Genomic DNA, 22,752 nt, shown 5'->3' with positions numbered 1-22,752 from the left:
CGACCTGCCAATCTTGGGCTTGCCAGCTTCTGCAGCTGTGTGACTTGGGAGAGGCCTCTACCCTGATCCACGGACTTGGGACGTTCTAGCCTCTACAATCAAATGAGCTGTTTCCTTGATATAATCTCTCTCTATATATATATATTTATATACCTTACTGGTTTTGCTTCTCTAGAGAACCCAGCCTAAGACACAAACCCACTGCTGTCGAGTCAATACTGACTCATAGTGACCCTATAGGATAGGGTAGAACTGCCCCTTAGGGTTTCCAAGGCTGTAATCTTTATGGAAGCAGACTGCCACATCCTTCTTCCACGGAGGGACTGGTAGGTTTGAATTGCCAACCATTCAGTTAAAAATGCAAAAAACAAACAAAACCCGTTGCCCTGGCGTGGATTTCAACTCATAGACCCTATTGTATGACAAAGTAGAACCACCCCATAGGGTTTCCAAGGAGTGGCTGGTGGATTCGAACTTCTGACCTTTTGGTTAGCAGCTGAGCTCTTAACCACTGTGCCACCAGGGCTCCAACCTTTCAGTTAGTACCTATTTATTGCCAAGCTGCTGTATACTTGACCTTTGGAAAATTAGATGAGAAAGATATGATCATTGTCCTTGAGCTCATCACACCTTGATCTCTATAATGGCACACAATAATAACAAAATGTCATGGATTGAACTATGTTCCCCAAAAAATGTGTGGATCAATTTGGCTGGGCCATGATTCCCAGTATTGTGTGATTTTCCTGTATCTTGTAAATCCTGCCTCTATAATGTTAATGAGGGAGGATGGGCGGCAATTGTGTTAGTGAGGCAGAACACAATCTACAAGACTGGATTGTGTCTTGAGGCAATCTCTTGAGATATAAAGAAGAGAGCAGAGAGACACGGGGACCTCATACCATTAAGAAAGCAGTGCTGGGAACAGAGCGCATCCTTTGGACCTGGGGTCCCTATGTGGAGAAGCTCCTATTCCGGGGGAAGATTGATAAGAAGGCTGACAGAGAAAGCCTTCCCCTGGAGCTGACACCCTGAATTTGGACTTTTGGCCTATTTTACTATGAGGAAATAAACTTCTCTTTGTTAAAGCCATCCACTTGTGGTATTTCTATTATAGCAGCACTAGATGACTAAGACACCAGTGTTCACAATTATGACCCTGAATCATCAAGAGGGTTAAATCTCTAGATAGGTTTAAATACCTCTCTCAGAAGGATCATCATATGTGAGAATGGATGGGGGGTAATTGAGAAAGGGTACACAGGAAGTCTTTGGAAGGAGTATAGATTTTGTATTATTTTCATATTTTATTATGTCATATTTTTATATACATGATAAAAAAGTATGAATGAATGAATGAATGAAGCGGGTATTTGATGATACTGGTTGAACTGTCCCTGCTTTTCCCCAACTTCCAGTTACAGGATACAGTAATCTTTTCTTATCGTGAAATCAGTTTGAATCACAGTTTTCTGTGCTTTGTCACCAAAAGCATCCTAATTGATTTAGGGATATAGGATGCAGCATTTTCCAAACTTATTTGACTATGGAATTCTATTTTAAGGAGTATCTTATGGGACTAGTGTTTCATGGAAAACACTCTGTCTAACACTGGACCTATTTAGGAGATAGAATTGGCAAGAAGGTGAATTCACAATTTAGTAACTTCTGGATAAGACACCTAAGTATCCAGCCCCTGATGCCTTGCACCTAATAAGCATTCCCTTCACTGTTTAGCTGTGTCTACATGAAAAAGTGCAAGACTGTCCTCAGAGCATTACAATAGTGGCAATCTAGAATTGATGAGCTATGCCAAAGTAAATGTATAAAAAAGGTCGGATATTTTCCAAAACTATTTTTAAAATAAAAAATGTTGACAAAAACATTTCTGTTGTTTGTTGTTGTTGTTAGTTGCTGTCAAGTTGGTAAGCAAAAAAAAAGAAAAGAAATTAAAAGAGCCGAATGCATACATTTGCTTATGAAAATGTATGCATTTGGCCTTTTAAAATTTTTTATTTATTTATTTAAATTGGAGTCCCTGAGTGGTGCAAATGATTAACTTGCTCTGCTACTAACTGAAAGGTTGGAAAGTTGAGTGAGGTGCCTTGGAAGAAAGACCTGATGATCTACTTCTGAAGAATCAGCCATTGAAAACCCTGTGGAGTACAGTTCTACTCTGACACATATGGGGTTTTCATGAGTTGGAGTCACCTTGACGGCAATTGGTTTAATTTCCAACACCTGTCTGTTGTACTGTGGTGGCTTTTGTGTTGCTATGATTCTGGAAGCTATGCCACTGTTATTTCAAATACCAGCAGGGTCACCCACTGTGGACAGGTTTCAGTGAAGCATCCAGACTAAGACAGACAAGGAAGAAAGGCCTGGCAATCTACTTCTGAAACTTACCCAGTGAAAACCTATGGATCACAATAGAACATTATCCGACCTGCTTGCTTTGGACAAGTCATCAGGAGGGATCAATTGCTAGAGGAGGATGGTGAAGTAGAGGGCCCATGAGGGTGAGGAAGACCCTTGGTGAGATGGATTGAGATGGATTGGCACAATAGCTGCAAAAACGGGCTATAACATGCCAGCAGTAATGAGGATGACACAGGACTGGGCAATGTTTCCTTCTATTGTACATAACCCAACCAAACCAAACCCATTGCCATTGAGCTGATTCCAACTTAAAGAGACCCGATAGGGTGTCTGAGGCTGTACATCTCTATGGAAACAGACTGCCACATCTTTCTCCCGCAGAGCTGCTGGTGGTTTTGAATAGCTAACCTTTATGTTAGCAGTCAATCGCTTTAACCACTGTGCCATTATGTCCTATTGTACATAAGGTCAATATGATGGTTAAGATAGGCGTAGTTACAGTATTGGACAGTGGAGTAAAAGCAGTAATCAGAATAGTTTGACTCGTATAGACTTATGGCATTGGCTACTTAGTCATGGTGTCCCTAGGAGTGAAATAGATATGAAATCTACAAAATATTTACTTGATCTGTACAAACAGATGAATTTTAGGTCAGGTGAACAGCAGTCTTTAACTCAAATCACCAGGATAGAGAGTCACTGTCCCTCAATGAATTCCAAGATTTGAGTAAGTTTAAAGATCCACAACCCCTTGAGTGAAGGGAAGGCCAGGTCCCCTTGAGGAAGGAGTCCAATACACTGCCAAAAATTTTTACTGTTAATCTTTCTCTGAGCCATCCCCAAGGAATCTATGGCCTTTTACGAGAGCGACTGTTTGCTGGGGAAAAGGAAATAATCAGACTTTTTGGGGATTACTAGATACTGGCTCTGAACTGACACTAATTCCAGGAGACCCAAAACATCACTGTGGCCCACCAGTCAGAGTGGGGGCATATGGAGGTCAGGTTATTAATGGAGTCTTGGCTCATGTTCTCTCACAGCAGGTCCAATGAGTCCCTGAAGCCATCCTGAAGTGATTTCCCCAGTTCCAGAATGCATAACTGGAATAGATATACTCAGCAACTGGCAGAACCCCCACACTGGATCCCTGACAGGTAGAGAAGAGCTATCATGGTAGGAAAAGTTAAGTGGAAGCCATTAGAAATGCCCCTACTTAGGAAAATAGTAAACCAAAAGCACTACTGCATTCCTGGAGGGATTGCAGAGATTACTGCCACCATCAAGGACTTGAAGGATGCAGAGGTGGTGATTCCCACTACATTCCCATTCAACTTGTCTATTTGGCCTGTGCAAAAAATAGATGGATCTTGGAGAACGACAGTAGATTACTGAAAACTTAACCAGGTGGTAGTTCCAATTGCAGCCGCTGTTCCAGATGTAGTTTCATTGCTTGAGCAGATTAACACATCTCCCGGTACCTGATATGCAACTACTGATCTGGCTAATGTCTTTTTCTCCATACCTGTTTCGAAGGACCATCAGAGGCAATTTGCCTTCAGCTGGCAAGGCCAGCAATACACCTTCACTTGCCTACCTCAGAGCTACAGCACCTCTCCAGCCCTGTGTCATAGTTTAGTCCACAGGGAACTTGATCACCTTTCCCTTCCACAAGATGTCACACTGGTCCATTACATTGATGATGTTATGTTGATTGGACCTAGTAAGGACGAAGTGTCAATTGACTCTGGACTTATTGGTAAAACACTTGCATGCTAGAAGGTGGGAAATTAATCCCACAAAAATTCAGGCACCTTCCACCTCAGTGAAATTTCTAGGGGTGCAGTGGTGTGGGGCATGTCAAGATATTCCTTCTAAAGTGAAGGATAAGTTATTGCAACTGACTGCTCCCACAACTAAAAAGGAGGCACAACACCTAGTGGATCTCTTTGGATTTTGGAGGCAACATATTCCTCATTTGGGTATGCTACTCCAGCCTATTTATTAAGTGACTCAAAAAGCTGCTAGTTTTGAGTGGGGCCCAGGACAAGAGATGGCCCTGCAACATGTTCAGGCTGCTGTTCAAGCCACTCTGCCACTTGGGCCATATGATCCAGCTGATCCAATGGTGCTTGAAGTGTCAGTGGCACATACAGATGCTGTTTGGAGTCTTTGGCAGGCCACTGTTGGTGAATCATAGCACAGACCCTGAGGATTTTGGAGCAAAGCCCTGCCACCCTCTGCAGATAACTACTGTCCTTTTGAGAAACAGCTTTTGGCTTGTTACTGGGCCTTAGTAGAGACTGAACACTTAACCATGGGACACAAAGTCACCATGCGGCCTGAACTGCCCATCATGAACTGGGTGTTGTCTGACCCACAGAATCATACAGTTGGATGTGTACAGCAGCACTCCATCATTACACGGAAGTGGTATATACGAGATCAGGCCCGAGCCGGACCAGAAGGCACAAGTAAGTTGCATGAGGAAGTGGCCCAAATGCCCATGGTCTCCACTCCTGTCACATTACCTTCCATCTCCCAGTCTGCACCTATGGCCTATTGGAGAGCTCCTTATGATCACTTGACTGAAGAAGAGAAAACTCATGCCTGGTTTACAGATGGTTCTGCATAATATGCAGGCACCACCAAAAGTGGACTGCGGCAGCTCTACAGCCCCTTTCTGGGACCTCCCTGAAGGACAGTGGTGAAGGGAAATCCTCTCAGTGGGCAGAGTTTCAAGCAGTGCACCTGGTTGCTCACTTTGCTTGGGAGGAGAAATGGCCAGATGTGCAATTGTATACTGATTCATGGACCGTGGCCAGTGGTTTGGCTGGATGGTCAGGGACTTGGAAGGAACATGACTGGAAAATTGGAGACAAGGATTTATGTGGATAGACCTCTCTGAATGCACCACAGATGTGAAGATATTTGTATCTCATGTGAATACACACCAAAGGATGACCTTAGCAGAGGATGATTTTAACAGTCAAGTGGATAGGACGATGCGTTCTGTGGAAACCAGTCATCCTCTTTCCTCAGCTACTCCTGTCATTGCTCAATGTGCTCATGAACAAAGTGGCCATGGTGGCAGGGATGGAGGTTATGCATGGGCCCAGCAGCATGGACTTCCACTCACCAAGGCTGACTTGGCTACAGCCACTGCTGAGTGCCCAATATGCCAGCAGCATTGACCAACACTGAGTCCCTGATATGGCACCATCCCTCGAGGTGATCAGTTAGCAACTTGGTGGCAAGTTAATTACATTGAACCACTTCTATCATGGAAAGGGCAGTGTTTTGTCCTTAATGGAATAGACTTACTATGGATATGGATTTGCCTTCCCTGCACACAATGCTTCTGCCAAAACTACCATCTGTGGACTTACAGAATGCCCTAACCACCATCATGGTATCCCAGACAGCATTGCCCAGATCAAGGGACTCAGTTCACAGCAAATGAAGTGTGGCAGTGGGCCCATGCTCATGGAATTCACTGGTCTTACCATGTTCCCTATCATCCTGAAGCAGCCGGCTTGATAGAATGGCCTTCTAAAGACACAATTACAGCACCAGCTAGGTGGCAATACCTTACAGGGTTGGGGCAGTGTTCTCCAGGAGGCTGTATATGCTCTAAACCAGCGTCCAATATATGGTGCTGTTTCTCCCATAGCCAGGATTCATGGGTTCAGGAATCAAGGAGTGGAAATGGGAGTGACACCACTCACTATTACCCCTGGTGACCTACTCACAAGATTTTTGCTTCCTGTCCCCATGACCTTATGCTCTTCAGGCCTAGAGGTCTTAGTTCCAAAGGGAAGAAGGCTCCCACCTGGAGACACATCACTGACTCCATTGAACTAAGCTAAGAATGCCACCTGGCCACTTTGGACTCCTTATGCCTCTGGATCAACAGGCAAAAAAAGGAGTTACCATACTGGCTGGTTGATTGATCCTGATTAACAAGAGGAAATTGGATTGATATTACATAATGGGGGTAAAAAGACTATGTCTGGAATGCAGGAGATCCCCCTTAGGGCATCTCTTACTACTACCATGGCCTGTGATTAAAGTCAATGGAAAACTACAGTAACCCAATTCTGACATGACTACTAATGACCCAGACCCTTCAGGAATGAAGGTTTGGGTTACCCCACCAGGCAAAGAACCACGACCAGGCGAGGTGCTTGCTGAAAGCAAAGGGAAGACAGAATGGGTGGTGGAAGTAGGTAGTTCTAAATACCAGTTACAGCCACGTGACCAGTTGCAGAAACGAGGACTATAATTGTTATGACTATTTCTGCTTTGTATATGTGCATCAAATACTTTTGTTTTCTTCACTTATAAAACATAAGATGTAAATGGGGCTAGTGCGTTTTCGGTTGTATGTGTGTTAGTTGTATCATGTTAGGTGCAAGTATCACTTTGTAATTGTCTTTATTCAGAGATTATGTATGCTTTAAGGAGATGTGTACATGTGCCAAGTTGACAAGGGATGGACAGTGATGGTTAAGATTGTGTGTCAGCTTGGCTGGACCATGATTCTGAGTGTTTGTATGTGATCGCTGCCATGATGGAATCTGCTGTGAGTAGCCAATCACTTGAAAGGGAGTTTCATTGGGGGTGTGGCCTGTATCTGAATATAAGCAGACATTCTGGGTTTCTTGCTCACTCTGGATCCTACAGCTGCCTCCTGTTGGTCTGCTCTTGTTCTTGGAACTTGAGCTATCAGCTTATCTGTCGATCTTAGGATATGATGATTCTCATAGTCTGTGAGTGGGAGCCCTGCTTTCTGACCTGCCGATCTTGGGTGCACCTGTCCCTGAAGCTATGTGAAAGCCTCTAGCCTAGTCCACGGACTTGGGACGTTCCAGCCTGTACAACAGCATGAGCCATTTCCTTGATATAAATCTTTGTATATATTTACTGGTTTTGCTTCTCTGGAGAACACAGCCTAAGACAGTTCCCATCAATTGGAGTAGACTTGATGTCAGCTATATTTATCTATCTATGAAAAAATTAGGCTTGAGATAGCAGACATGGTTTGCAATTACTTGAAATAGAAAGACATAAAGTTACTAATGCAGTTGAGCTGGAGACACTTAAAATTCTCTGCAAAGGCCCTGTAATGCTAAAACAAAAGGATCTCAAACGACCTCATTTTTTTTTCCCCACATAAATCACTTCATTTATTCTCAAAAGACCGAGCTTACAGGTCTTTTGAGCTTACAGCTTATAAGAATAAATGAAGGGGCAGATATCATTTCTCCATTGTACATATGGGGGGCATGAACTCAGGGGAAAAAAGATGTCAAATGACCCATTTTAACCACAACTACCACAGCCTCCACCAGACTGAGTCCAGCACAGCTAGATGGTGCCTGGATACCACCACTGACTGCTCTGACAGGGATCACAGTAGAGGGTCCCGGACTGAGCTGGAATAACTGTAGAACAAAATTCTAACTCACAAAAAATGACCAGACTTAAGACTGGTCTGACAGAGACTGGAGAAACCCCAAGAATATGGCCCCTGGACACAGTTTTAACTTAGTACTGAAGTCACTGCTGAGGTTCACCCTTCAGTCAAAGACTAGACAGGTCCATAAAACAAAATGAGACTAAAGGGGCATACCAGCCCAGGGGCAAGGACAAGAAGGCAGGAGGGGACAGGAAAGCTGCTAATAGGGCACCCTAGATTGAGCAGGGGAGAGTGTTGACATGTCGTGGGGTTGGGAATGTCACGAAACAATGTCTATTGTTTAATGAGAAACTAATTTGCTCTGTAAACCTTCATCTAAAGTACAATATTAAAAAAAGATAGCATGAAAAAACAACCAATAACGGCAAAACAAATAAAAACCAAGCAGAGAGGAAAAAAAAAAAAAAAAGACGCATTTTCTAGATAGGGACATTGAAGCTGAGAAGTGAAGCATTTACCACATCAATATGAGTGAATATTAAAGTTCTGCTAAAGGCCAGGCCAGCCTTCTAATTAGAAGGGCCTATTGCCTTGGTGGCGCAGTGGTTAAGAGCTCAGTGCTAACCAAAATGTTAGCAGTACAAATCTACCAGCTGCTCCTTGGAAACCATTTGGGGCAGTTCCACTCTGTCCTACAGAGTCACTATGAATCAGAATCGACTTGATGGCAATGGATTTGGTGTTTTGGTTTTTTTTTTGTCAAAATGAGTATCACTGATGACAGCCGCACTCTTGATTTGATCTGCCCCAAATCAGAGAATGCACTGAGATCTAGACCAACTTCATTTTCCTGTAGCACATAACCTTTCCTGTGTTCCTAATGTTATTATGGGAAGCATCACCATTGACTTATACAACTCTAACACACCCATAAGACCAGAGCATCAGAAACTACCTTTAGGAAAAATCTGCAATGATCAGATGCTCCAAATTCTAGTTTAAGGAGAGGGAGCTATTCTCCTTTAAAAGGTTTTTCTTGCCTCTATTGGCTATTTATTCTCCCAGGGATAGAAATTGTTCATTCCTAGAATCAACAAGGGGCATTTTAAAAGCTCCAGGTAAGTATTAATATATTTCCTGGAGATTAAAAATATTTGGCTGGAAGGGAACTAGAAAGAAGCATGGATTTTTAAAAAGATGACCTATGAAAGAGTAACTGGCCCAGTCCCCATTGGATCAAAACAAGGATCACAGAACCTGATGATTAGTGTCTGACATTCAGAACCAATTCTGAATTTACCATGCATTCATCATGTAACATACCTCAATCCTCACAATCCTATGAGTTAGGTATGTTGTTGTTGTTAGGTGCTGTTGAATCAGTTCCGACTCATAGTGACCCTCTAGGACAGAGCAGAACTGCCCCATAGGGTTTCCAAGGAGTGGCTGGTGGATTTGAATTGCCAACCTTTTGGTTAGCAGCTGAGCTCTTAACCACTACACCACCAGGACGCCATGAGTTAGGTAGTCTTTTACTATAACGGAGTAATTGCCCCCTTAGCAAACCTCATATTATAAAAATAGTAATTTCAGTGGGAGAAAAGGGGCTAAAGTTTAAGATTCAGAATAACAAAGTGGTTTTTCTTGCATAAATTTAAACAGAAATTTGTTTTTAAATTTAATAGCTTTCATTTTATGCTTGTGATGTTTGGTCTGGTTCTGAATCATCAAAGACAATGCAAACCATATTGTCTGTGACAGATCCCATTGAGGTTCTCAAAACTCAGTGTAGGAGAAATGCCTCATTTCAGGATGAGCGAAGTGGCCTAACTAGAAGTAACTTGCCCAAGGTTACATGGCTCTTCAGTGTCACAAAGCGAGATTCCAATCCAGAACTCCTGGACTCCAGCATCTCTCCTTTAATTAACCACTATTCATGCTGCCTTCTCCCACTGACACCCAAATTCACTGGGAAATGGAAAGCTGAGCCTGAGGAGCAGGTGGAAGCCTAGGTGTCTTTGAGAGCTTCAGCAAATTCTCAAGGGCGGGAGCAAAAGAGCGAAGCCAGTCAAATGTCCTTTGTCAGACGGCTTTCCCCTTCTTAAGCAGGTGTTCCCCATCCTTGGTCATTTCTGCAGTGCCCAGGCTCCAACTAGTGGCCACAGAGGGCTAAAAGAAACCTTACAGTGGTTTCTGATGTTGGCAGCATGGCCAGGGAATACTGCTGTTCTGCTAATCTGCGGGCACATTGTGGAGGAATATCCATATATAAAGGTGGAACTCCAGAATTGCAAAAGGACTCAGTGATTATTAAGGTTGTGTGTCAACTGGGCTGGGCAATGATACTCAGTGGTTTGGCAGTTATGATGTAGTTTGGCAGTCATACGATGTGATCACTTCCATATTTGATATAAGGTGATCACCTCCCATGATGAGATTTGCTGTGAGTAGTGAATAGTTGAAAGGGAGTTTCTTTGGGGGTGTAGCCTCCATCCAGTATAGGTAGACTCTCTAGCAAGGCTCAAGAGCTTTTACTCGTTCTGAATCTGCAATCGGTTCCTGTTCCTCTGACTCCTGGTTCTTGGCACTTGAGCTAGCAGTACACCTGCCATCTTGATTGCTGATCTTGGGATTCCTCAGTCTTTGCAGTCTGTGAGCAAGAGCCCTGCTGTCTGACTTGCTGATCTTGGGTTCACCAGCCTCCATAACTATGTGAATTAGGAGAAGCCTCCAGCCTGACCCACAGACTTGGGACATTCCAGCATTTACAACCGCATGAGCTACTTCCTTGATATAAATCTCTCTATATAGATATTTATATGCTTTATTAGTTTTGCTTCTCTAGAGAACCCAGCCTAAGACAGACTCCAAAATCATAAATGAGAAAGTTTACTCAAAAGCATTTTTGCAGCCAAAAGATGGAGAGGAAAACGACATTAGAAAAACCACTATATACATTAGGTTAAATCTTTCCATGAATAGCTTGCCAAGGGACTGTCCACATTTTTTTAGTTACTGCTTGAAATATTTTCGTCACATTGGGGTGACATGTTGGTAAACCAGGGAAAGGAGGCAGAAGACCTAGATTCTAGTCTGAACCTCACCTTTTATGAGCTGCACGACACTCCTCAGTTCTGTGAGCTTCTGAATCTCAGGTTCGCCCTTCAACGGAGCATGTCTGCCCAGCCTTCCTTGTGGTGTTGTTATAGTTCCCAGAGGTGCACATGCGACCCCCTCAGCCTAAAACACCCTTCCCTTAATTCGCCACTTGGCTGGTCTTTCAGTCATCTCAAGTCACCCGTCCTTCAGGAAACCTTGCCTCTACTGCTTCCTCCAACCAGGGACTCTTACGCATCCTCCTTTGTGTTTCCACAATCACATTTTTCACACCATCCTCTTGCCGTCCAGTGGATTCTGACTCTTAGTGACCCTCTAGGACAGAGCAGAACTGCCCCATAGGGTTTCCAAGGCTGTAAATCTTTGTGGATGCGGACCGCCACATCTTCTTCCCCTGGAATGGCTAGTGGGTTAGAACTGCTGACCTTTTGGTTAGCAGCTAAGTGCTTAACCATTGTGCCACCAGGGCTCCTTTTCGTACCATAGGGGCAATAAAGTTATCTTCTCCAGTAGATTGTAAGCTTTTCGAGGACAGAAAAGGCATTTTGTCTCTGAATTGTCATTGCCTAACATAGTGCATTTAATACTTGCTGACTATATTAATTAAAGCTCTTTGCAAAATGTACAGTGCTATATAAAAATGGTATTGCTCTTAAATTGTTCATCACTCAATTACTGAAAGTAAAAATACATAACTGTACCTTCGTTTGCTTGCATCTTTAAAAGAAACCCAAAAAGTTGCAAAGAATTGCAAAAGTCTTGAGTAAATAACCTCTGGCCTATTTACACAGTTTACTTATACTAAATCTTCATATACAAATGTATCTTGAGCAAAAAAAAAAAAAAAGATACAAAGTTACCCATAAAAGTTGGTAAAGGAATTTTATTATTGGGCTTAGGTAGGTCTTTGCATTCTACTAACAGAAAAGCATTTTTTCACACCTTATTCAACCTAACAAATTATATATTTTTATCTACATGGCTGCAGTACTATTAAAGAAAACCTTCTTTTCATTTGTACTTTGGTGCAATTATACAGTAGATACCTCTTCCTCCAGAAAATAAAAACGTTTTCAATCTAAACTCAAAATGGAACAAAGACATTATTAATACCAAGTTTCTTGTACCACTTGGTAAAAGATTGCAATAAAAATTCAAACAGTATGCTGCTTAATATAAAACAAAAATGAGACATCGGCCACAGTTTCAGTCAAACCTCGTTGTAGGAATGGTTTAGCATCTGGGTTTATTTTCACTGCAGTTTTCACATATGATAGGTGGAACTGTACCACAATAAAGAACAGTCTCATTTGCACCACACATTCTCAAAGATGAGACTCTAGCACAGGAAATGTTTCTTGGGGCTTAGTAGTACATGAACGGATAGAAAAAAAATTGCCTTAGGAAAAATTTCACAATTGTTTGCCTAAACATCTGAAACACTTTTTATCACAGCTTTCATATATTAAAAAACTTTCTTCCAGAGATGAAGCTTATTTATGAAATAAAACCTAGTCGCTATCATCTGAACCATGTTCTGAGCCCCGATCCGAGGCTTCATTGTTGGATCCCTCTGGTTCTGATTCATTTCCCGAGCCTTGGACGGAACCCTCATTATCAGATCCTCTCTCGGAATCTCGATCTGATTCGGCACTTGGAGAAGCTGGGCGAGAGTCGTTCTCAGAAGCTCCTGAGCGGCTTCTTCCTGACTGCAGAGACTCATTGTCAGACTGTTCAGAACCCGAAGCCCTTCTCTTTCTGGATGGCTGGTCACTGTCTGAATCCTCATCTGACCGCTGTCTGCGGGGCCTCCTGGGACTGCCGGCCTCGCTGCCAGACTTGATCTGGTTATCGTCAGAGTCACTCTCTGATGAGGCATGTTTCTTCCGCCGTTCGCCCTCGTCTGAGTCACTGTTGCTGTTGCTGTTCCTGGGATGTCTGGCAAAGATAAGCATTGGTTACACAGTGAGGATTCTGGCCAACTGGGTCCCTGACAAGCAGAGTATGTGCTTTTTTAAAACATAAGGACATTTAATATTCTATTTTTTGATCCAGATAGTGTTTACCCAGGTGTTCATTTTGTGATATTTGTTTTGTGTACTTTTCTGTAAATGTGATATATTTTATAATAAAAAATGATCAGACAAACTACAACAACTGGTCTCTACTTGCCTGGGGTGAAAGAGGAAAAAGAAGAATAGGAGGAGGAAATGGAGTGTGTGGCTAATTGCAGCCATTAACAACTGCCATGAGACCAGAAGAACTGGAGGGTGCCCGGCTACCATTACTGAACATTTTGTGCAAAAATTCTATAGATGGATCCTGATCAAAAGGGGGAAAATACAGAATAGAATTTCAAATTCTCATGGACTCCAGATTTTCTGGAGTCATGGAGGCTGGATGAACCCAAAACTACTGCCCTGAGATCATCTGTAAACCTTAAACCAAAAATACCCCCTGAAGTCTTAAAATCAAACAGTAGTTTAGTTTAACTAGTAAAGAATGTCTCCCTTGAGCATTACGCTCTTTTAAGATCTATCTACCATGTTTTCATGCAAATAATATGCACCTTCTACATTTGTTTGCCAATCATGCCCTCCCCTCCCACTAGGTATTTTTATAAGTGCACTATGCTAATTTTTTTTTACAGCAACATGTAAAAAAAAAAAATTGGCATAGCAGCGATAGGCTGGTTAACAATCACTTTTGATTTACCTACATCATTGCTGTTGTCAGGTGCCGTCGAGTTGGTTCTAACTCAGTGACCCTATGTACAATGAATGAAGCACTGCCCAGTCCTGCATTATCCTCACAATCAATAGAAGGAAGTAATTTACCAAGGGAAAAATTCCTACCCTTCATCAGCAATTTTAAGTTTATCCTCATCTGAAGAATCATCGCTTGACGATATTATGGCTTTGGATTTTATTTTTCCCTTCATTGAAGGAGGCAGACGTTCTGGCTTGGGCTAAAGAATGTCAAACATAATAAATTAGTCAAGACTTGTACATTAGAGCATCTTGTTAAATTGGGTAAGCATTCTAATGATACAATCAAACAGCAACCAATTAACTTTGAAAATAAGCATTTGTGCTTGAGGAAACTGCTGAAGAAAAAATGTATTCTAGTGCAATCTTTTACATCTACAGGGGAATAGAAAAACACAGTACTATAAACTTACAGCCTTTTTCTTCTCTGCTTTTGGTGGACGGCGCTTTTTCAGTTTCGGGCCATTTTCTGTTTCATCATCATCAGACCCTTCCTCTCCCTTTGTAGGTCTTAAATAGTGAACACCAACAGAGTTCGTCAAGATTCACTCATGCCTATAAAGTCTAAGACTACTTTACCATAAAATGTTATTCTTTCTTTCTGAATACCCTTAGAATTGGTGTGTCACACTCCCTAAGGACAAAGGCCACAGCTTACTCTCGTTGCACAGTGTTCAGGAGTATGCAAAAACCACCACATATTTATGTGATGCTTGTCGACTAATTTAGTCACTGTTGAGCCCTCTTGTTAATCTAAGCTTGCATCTTACACATGGGTGGAGTAACAGAAGATGTCAGAAAAGACCCAGGTCCCAGACCCCAACATCTTTCTCCTCTTCCTTCCCAACTACTCATCCCAGGTCTGCTGCTAATGTCCTCATCACAGCTTCGATTCCACAGGTCTGTGTCTGAATGAGTTCACCAGGTTCTTTCCAAGTGTAGTCAGCTGAGGACTAGGAAGTGTGGTCTGGGACTCTAGTACGATATCTGAATGGAGGCTCCTGGACAGAGAAGCCGCATGAGAGAGACAATGGACAGCCCAGAGGACACCTCCAGGCGAGATGGGCAGGGCACCCTTGATCTTAATAGCAGATGGCACTGGGTGATCTAAAAGGTGCGTACACACATTCACATTTTATACAACCAGCAAAACCATGTGGCAGGCACCATTATTTCCATTTTAAAGAGAAGAAAACTGAGGCTCAGTGACTTTTCTAAGATTGCACATGTAGTTAATATAGACACAAATACAGATTCTCTCATTCTAAATCCCATACCTCTTCTAGTAAGTATTAATTACCACTTTAAAGACACAAGAAAGGCAATTATGACTAGCTAGTAGCTCTCAGATGGAAAACAGTGTAGATTCCAAGTACTCAGGGGTTTTATAATAGGTCTATGTTAAGATTACAGTGTGGGGCACAAAATGCTTTAATATCTGGGAAGATCAAATGAGTTGCAGGTGTTCCTAAATTTCCAAACATAAAAATGATTCAGAAAGCAAAAGGTCTTTTACCCCTCTTAGAAGATTATTTAGAACCCATTAATGACAGTAATACCTTCTCCTCTTCTTCCTCTTTCTCTCACCACTCTCCTCTTCTTCGCCTTCTTGCTCACTGCCACTGCCCTTCCTCCTCTTCTTCTTTTTGGACAGAGGCATGTCATCATCAGTGTCATCATTGACAAATTCATCAAACTCTCCTCCCTTCTTAGAACGCTAAAATCCAAACAAGACTACAGTTATTTCCTGGCTGGTGGAATGAACACGGCTTGAATGCTAAGGTACAGAAAGAGGCCACATCCTATCGGTCATTTTACAAACAAAGAATCTCTTATTAAGTCACATGGAAGAGGTGCTTGACTAGACCTATATATATATACATCTATATATTTTTTTCCTTTCAGTTTTCTTTTTTATTAATACTTAAAATATTTTTTAATGGAACCTCTTTGAGCTTTGTAAGAAATATTCCTTTATTCCTTTAGCTGTTTCAAAAAGCAGAGCTTGCCTAACTTTTGTGGCATTTATAGCCAAGAATATCATTGGAAATAGGTGTTTAATTAGCTGAGAATCATAGCAGAAGTCCTAAATTGCTTTTAACTTGTTTTTTTTAAAATTTTGTTGTTTTTGAGAATATACACAGCAAAACATACCCCAATCCAACAGTTTCTACATGTACCATTTAGTGACATTGATTACATTCTTTGAGTTGTGAAACCATTCTCCCCCTCCTTTTCTCAGTTGTTCCTTCTTCATTAACATAAACATACTGCCCCCTAAGGTTCCTATCTAATCTTTCGAGTTGCTGTTGTCAATTTGATCCCATATAGACAGTTCTTAAAAGAGCATTATGCTCAAGGCAGGAGGCTAGGTCCATATTATGGACTTCTAATTGGGATTAATGTCTCAATTGATTAAAACTTTGCAAAAATCATCAACTACTTAAGAGGTCACTATAGGTAAAATGTTCTTAGCTAACACTGGAATGCATTTCTGAATACTAGACACTATTTAAATAATTTTCTCTGTTGGAAAACTGTCTCTTAGCAAAGGAGGAAGTCAAAGCTAAGGACTAAGTACAGAGTGAGTTTAACCAATTATCTTCATCTCTGAAAGCCAAAAGATAGGGAATGATGTAATCAGTGTCAACAGGAATAACAGCTTACCCGCCCGCCACCACCGCCTCTTTTTTTCTCTTTTGTTGCTTCAGTTTCGCCAGTAAACATAAGAATATTTTTTGTCTTCTCCACATACTGGGCCCGCTGTTCCAAAAGTTTCTTCTGCTCTTCCTTTTCTCGGAGACGTTTCTCTTCCTGTGAGGGAAAAAAAGATAGGGAAAAAACTCCATCAAAATGTCTTATGGTGAAAAAAATCATGGCTACTATCCTAATCAGAGCCCTGGTGGCACGGTGGTTAAGCGCTATGCTGCTAACCAAGAGGTTGGCAGTCCAAATGCACCAGCTGCTCCTAGAAAACCCTATGCGACAGTTCTACTCTGTCCTCTAGGGCTGCTATGAGTCAGAATTGACTAGACGGCAACAGTATCCTAATCAGCGGACTTCTTTCTTAACATACAAAGTATATGTATGCACACAATTCTTTAATTCTAATATAACCAGAAAATACAATAGATACCTGTTCTTTAAGAAGTTTCTGCCTCAGTAGCTCTTTTTCTTGCTCTTGTTTGGCTCGCAATTCCCGTTCTTCTTCATCTTGTTTGCGTGCCCGGGCCACGTGGTACTGGGCCTGACTCAGTAAGTCAGAGCACTGCCTAGAACATTTTCAGATTTAGAGAAACATGAATGCAGTTAGTATACTTTGTTCAAAAACTCAGAACACCTGGTTTCCTTTAAAAAATGAAAAATTTTGAAGCAGGATTGTTAGCAGATACTATTAGCAAAATTAATGTAATTATCATAAACTGATACCGTCAACTATGTTACACTATAAATGTCATTCCAAAGCACAGCTAAAATAATTTCTTCAGACATTCAAAGAATCAGGCGTTCTTATCTTGATTTTGGTGACCTATCTGACAGCAGTGAAACAGACAGGAAACCATTTTCCCACACAACTTAAGTACTTTTACTAAATCAATTTTGCCATATTCCCTAAAAGGGACCCCCAGGAAAAACCCCGGCGTAGGCTGAGGAGTCCCCTAGAGGAGAGGCATGTGAAAGACTGACCCCTGGAGGGCAGGGGTTCCCTGTTCACCATGGAGTCACTCTCCTACCCAAACCAATGTCACTGACCACATCTCATACACAGTCACCTTCTATAAACAGTAATATTACCTGGCTTCTGTAGCAGCAAGGGCCAAATCAAATCTCATTTTATCTCCCACTTTACTCAAGTAACTGAAGTATCTAAACAGAATGAGACAATAAAATACTTCAAGTTTCTAATGAAATAGGTCCTTTAGATTTTTTAAGCTGTTCTACAAAAGTACTGGTTGACTTACATGAATGGATCTAATGCATAAAGGACATCATCTCAGTAAGAAAAGTATATATGCAATTCACTGATAAAAAGACTCTCATCAATAAACTACTCAAAATACATTAATAAAGACAAGGTTATCAAAACAAGCAAAGTTATATTTAATGTTACCAATAAATCCATAAAAAAAACAAATCAATTCAAGCAACAAACACTTACTAACCAGTAAATTTACCAAATATGTTAGCATGGGAGTTAGGAGGCTTAGTTCATGAAAGCACTTACAGTCTACCAAGTAAGACAAGAAATGTTTAATCAATAATTCAAATAAGGTTAAACACAGTTTTACCACACACTTAATTACCAAATAAACATAAGGTTAAATAAATTTTTAGTTGAGTTGACTAAACCTATTAATCAGTAATTAAGAGGTAAGGCCTTAATCCTAGCTCAATGAAAATTGTTAGCTGCCATCCAGTCGGTTCTGACTCATGGTGACCCCTGTGCGCAGAGTACTACTGCTCCGTAGGGTTTTCAAGGCTGTGACCTTTTGGAAGATTGCCAGGCCTGTCTTTGAGGTGCCTCTGGGTGGGTTCAAACAGCCAACCTTTTAGCTAGTAGTTGAACACTTAACTGTTTGCACCACCCAGGGGCTCCCAATGAAAATTAACAATCTCTAAAAACACACTAGTGTAACAAGTAAAACCAAGATAACATAAGTGAAGCTAAATATTTAAAATGAGTAAAACAGTGGGTCATATAATTGCCAGTGAGAAATCTAGGGCAAGCCTACAAAGCTATAAAGTTCTAGGGGTCAGGCTACATGACCCAAATCTAGCAGGTTCCTGGCTACAGTTTGGTGCCACCTGGTGGCAGCTGTCTGCTTGGCTTAAATATGGCTGGAATGATTTTAATCAAATTATCTTTTGAGGGAAGTGATTTTCAGCACCTTGTGAAACATGGGTTTAAAGAGGCAACGCATTCCAAAGGTTGTTTCTACACAATCTTTACCTATGTGCAAGCTCCAGTTCTTTCACAGCATTGAGTACTTCCTTCAGATTACTTTTTTCATCTTTCAGGACAGAGGTAGCTAATCTTTGCAGCACCAAGGCCACATTAAACATAAGAACTGTATCACTGGGAGCCACATGTCTAGCCTGTAAATAGAAAAAAAGTAAATATTTTATATTACCTGATGACATGAAAAGGATTTTAGTAGGTTTGTGAATATACATAAAAAAAGAATTAAAAAATACAATGCAGCAGAGAATTGGGTTAGGATAATAGAGAGTTTTTACCTTCAGCAAAGTCTGTTTGCATTCTTGTAACTTGCCACACTTGAAGAGGGCCCGGGCCAAATAGAGTACAACTTCAGTGTTCTGGTGTTTATAGAATTTTCTGAGACAGTTTTCATACTACCAAAAAAGAGAAAATGTTAATTAAAATACAACTGAGATTAAATGGCATTTTTATTTTGTAGTAAATTTTCAAGAAATTTTAAGCTCTGTGAAAAGGTATTTTACCCTTTGAATGAGTGGCTAATTTCAGAGAATAACTGGAGAAATGATTTTTGGCATTCACCAGAATACATTTTCATAACATAAATACCTGATCATTTGAAAAACTAAATATTCAAAATAGCTTTTCCATTTGAAATTTACGCTTCTTCAGCATTTTGATTCTCTAACAACACTGAAAAGGTAAACAGGTTGGAAAGCCTTTTTCACGTTTTTAGCAATACTCTCTAGAATCAGCTTATTGGCCACTTATTAAAAGTCTTACACCTGCTCCTTTTGGGCTATACTCTCTACTACCCTTCTGTAATATTTGGTGGAATCTACTGGCATTGAGCATGACCAGTCTTATGGTTTTGGTTGTTAATTTCTTGGGAAAGCCAATACAGGAATGCCAGCGTTAATTGTGACATGAATATACCACCTTTTTGACCATGGAATACATCTTGTCATGGGTAGGATCTTTTTCAGGGAAGATGATTAGACAGTTTGCCCTTAACACTCCTAGTAATTTAATTTGAATTTGCAAAAGGCAACATTATCACTCTGCAGATCAGAAAGGCATACCTCAAAAATACATCCTCTGTGACAACCATAGGCAAACTGAGTTCCGTGAGTCCCTATGGTTAGTGTCTTTCCAATACTCTGAATAGTGATAATAATCACACTCACCTTTCTTAGAAAATAGGTCAACCATTTCCTTCTTTGTTTTTCTACTTTTTGTAAGAAGCTTGTTCTTTCTGACTACCATAGTGTTCTCCACAGAGCCTAAGTCTCTTTTTACTTTTTAATATGCTATAGATACTATGATTCTTTTATTTCAAGTTCAAGCACTCTACAAATATGACAAGCGTATCAAAAGTCTACAGTCATGAAACCCTATCTCCACGGAGCTTTTTATTTTTTATTTTAAATTAGTCACTTTATCTTTCTGAAACTCAGTTCCCCCATCTGAGAAATAAGAGGGTAAAACAAACAAATGTTCAATCTTACCATTTATTTGACTACTTACTAATATGCTAGGCATGTTAGTGCCAAGTACTATGCTGTCATAGACTGAATCATGTCCCCCAAAAAATGTGTGTGTCAGTTTGGTTGGGCCATGATTCTTGGTATTGTGTGATTTTCCTGTATGTTGTAAATCCTGCTTCGATGATATTAATGAGGGAGGATGGGAGGCAGTTGTGTTAGTGAGGCAGGACTCAATCTACAAGATCGGATTGTGTCCTGAGGCAATCTCATGAGATATAAAAGAGAGAAGTGAGCAGAGAGACATGGGGACCTCATTATCACTGAGAAAGCAGTGCCAGGAGCAAAGCGTGTCCTTTGGACCCGGGGTCCCAGCGTGGAGAAGCTCCTAGTCCGGGGGAACAGTGATCAGAAGGCCAAAGAGAGAGACAGCCTTCCCCTGGAGCTGATGCCCTGAATTTGGACTTTTAGCCTACTTTACTGTAAGGAAATAATAAACTTCTCTTTGTTAAAACCATACACTTGTGATATTTGTTATAGCAGCACTAGATAACTAAGACATGTGCCAAGTAATTAACATAATGGATCCTCACAAAATTCTATGACGTTAAGGTACAATTATCTCTGTTTTACAGATAAGAAAACTAAGGCTTCAAAAGAATGTCCTTTGCCTAAGGCATGCAATTAGTGGTGGAGCCAGAAAACAAGCCTCTGTTTGGATACCAAGCCTGGCCTTAACACTGTGTGATTATAAACCTCTGAACAGATACTACATCACAAGAAATAGCATGTAACTAGTTAGCTCCATGCTCCTTGACAGGGTCAGCATGACTAAGACAACATCTGCTCAACAATGGACATGATGTAAAAATATCTTGAAAGACAGGACATTACCATCTGAACGGCACTGATATACTGCTTCTGCTCCACATAGATGTGTGCTAAGTTCAACCATACATCACTGATGTCTGCTGTTGCCTCTCTTACTTGAGCGAATACATCACGAGCTTCACGGAAATATCCTTTGTGGGCCAACACAGCTCCTAAAGTTATAAAAAAGTTCACATTTAAGAATTTTCTAATTGTAGCCAGTCAGAGAAACAAGTAAAAGCCCTGTTTTAAAACAACCATATTTATTATCTTTGCAGAGAAATTCTAATATACAAACATCCCCCCAAAAGCATTCATTTCATATCGTAATGGGTATCCAAGTCTTATAGTCACCTATGCCATTAGCAGCATACAGATTCTTTGCATCATTCCTGAGTACTTGTTTGTAGATGGCCAGGGCACGATCTTGATGACGCTTTTCCTATAAAAAGAAACAAACACTGTAGATAAAATATTCAAACAAGAATGCAGAGTATATCAGTTTTGTTTAAAAAGACAAAAGGAAATTACTTTTTCCCGGTCGCGGGTGGGCTGATGCAAAGTCTGGAGCCACACATTGCCAAGGGCCAGCATAGAATAAGTGTCACTCTGTGTGGATGGTTGTTTTAATATCCTCTCAAATTTCTTCTGACCTGGACCCCATTCTTGTTTAGCCAAATGAAGATTACCAATCAAAGACCAGGCATCGGGATGATCCTGAAACACATTAGGGATATAAAAAAGCAAAATCTGTGATTTGGACTGTGAAAGATGAATTACCTTTCCACAATAGCTAATTACAATTAATTGAAGAGGTCTACAAGCTACAACAGTTTTTTCAAACTGACAGGTGAGACCCATTAGTGAGCTGTAAACTCAATTTAGTGTGTAGTTATCAGCATAAAAAATACAGTAGGATGGAATGAAGTAAAACTATTAGTGGTATTGCATGTGGATGAGCAAATAATGACTTGTGAAACTTTCATTTCAGTTTTTTGTATATACACATGTCCCTTTATACTAGGCTGTGATGTTAAATTTATTTCTTACTGTGTGCCACAATCAAAAAGTTTTGATGAGTTCTACAGTTCCAATCCAAAGGCTAAGATACTCTGTTTCTATTAACTTTTCTCATACGGGACTAACTAAATTCCAGGGCAGGTAAACTAGAGAGAGTAAAAGATATATGAGACAGGTCACACGTGATAAAGTTCACATGAAAAATAGCAGGGCGGGGCGGGGGGGAGGAAGGGAAGAAGAAACAAGAAGAAGGAGAAGAGTATGAAGAGATTTACACAAAAAATATAGTCCTTATTTGTTGCATGATAAATAATGCAACCCACTATACCTCTTTAATATCTTTAACAAGTAGATGAAAAAACAAAACAAATAAACAAAAACAACCCAGGGAGATGCCAAGATTACTAGAAAAGTGATAGTCATTAAAAGGAAAAACTGATTTACTGGGAGGAAAAAGTAAAAATAATGATTTTTTCAAACCTAAGTGCTAATATTACCAACCTGATTAATTTGAAGAGCTTCTTTGAACCAATCTGAAGCCTCATAAAAGTTTCCTTTGTCTCTGGCCATGGCTCCTAGGCGCAAATAGCCTACAAACATACATTTAAAAGTTTTTATGTTTAAAATATTAGCTATGAAGGATCATAATTTTAAAGCCAAATTTCTGAAACAATTATTTTTTGTTAATATATCCATACAATGACTAGAAGAGTCCCATACGTGAAAAATACCAAGCATCAATGTAACTATTTAATA

General features: G+C 40.6%; 1 protein-coding gene across 1 annotated transcript in view; it reads right to left on the bottom strand.

Moving 5' to 3' along the window:
• Positions 1 to 11,783: 11,783 nt before the first annotated feature.
• CTR9 (CTR9 homolog, Paf1/RNA polymerase II complex component) overlaps positions 11,784 to 22,752 on the bottom strand; it is a 30,044-nt gene continuing 19,075 nt past the window's right edge. Inside the window, exons 13-25 of the mRNA XM_004369646.2 lie at positions 22,498 to 22,586; positions 21,508 to 21,693; positions 21,331 to 21,418; positions 21,001 to 21,149; positions 18,922 to 19,038; positions 18,635 to 18,780; positions 17,479 to 17,550; positions 16,820 to 16,955; positions 16,351 to 16,497; positions 15,243 to 15,400; positions 14,097 to 14,193; positions 13,771 to 13,883; positions 11,784 to 12,853 (exon numbers count right to left, since the gene is read on the bottom strand). Coding sequence (XP_004369703.1) covers positions 12,427 to 12,853; positions 13,771 to 13,883; positions 14,097 to 14,193; positions 15,243 to 15,400; positions 16,351 to 16,497; positions 16,820 to 16,955; positions 17,479 to 17,550; positions 18,635 to 18,780; positions 18,922 to 19,038; positions 21,001 to 21,149; positions 21,331 to 21,418; positions 21,508 to 21,693; positions 22,498 to 22,586 — 1,925 coding nt within the window. The 3' untranslated portion in view covers positions 11,784 to 12,426. The remainder of the gene's footprint in view (positions 12,854 to 13,770; positions 13,884 to 14,096; positions 14,194 to 15,242; positions 15,401 to 16,350; positions 16,498 to 16,819; positions 16,956 to 17,478; positions 17,551 to 18,634; positions 18,781 to 18,921; positions 19,039 to 21,000; positions 21,150 to 21,330; positions 21,419 to 21,507; positions 21,694 to 22,497; positions 22,587 to 22,752) is intronic.

This window comes from Trichechus manatus, unplaced genomic scaffold (assembly GCF_000243295.1).
Source record: "Trichechus manatus latirostris isolate Lorelei unplaced genomic scaffold, TriManLat1.0 scaffold00006, whole genome shotgun sequence".
Taxonomy (NCBI): Eukaryota; Metazoa; Chordata; class Mammalia; order Sirenia; family Trichechidae; genus Trichechus; species Trichechus manatus.
Note: the sequence above shows the minus strand (reverse complement) of the source record. Positions and strands in the feature narration are given on the sequence as shown.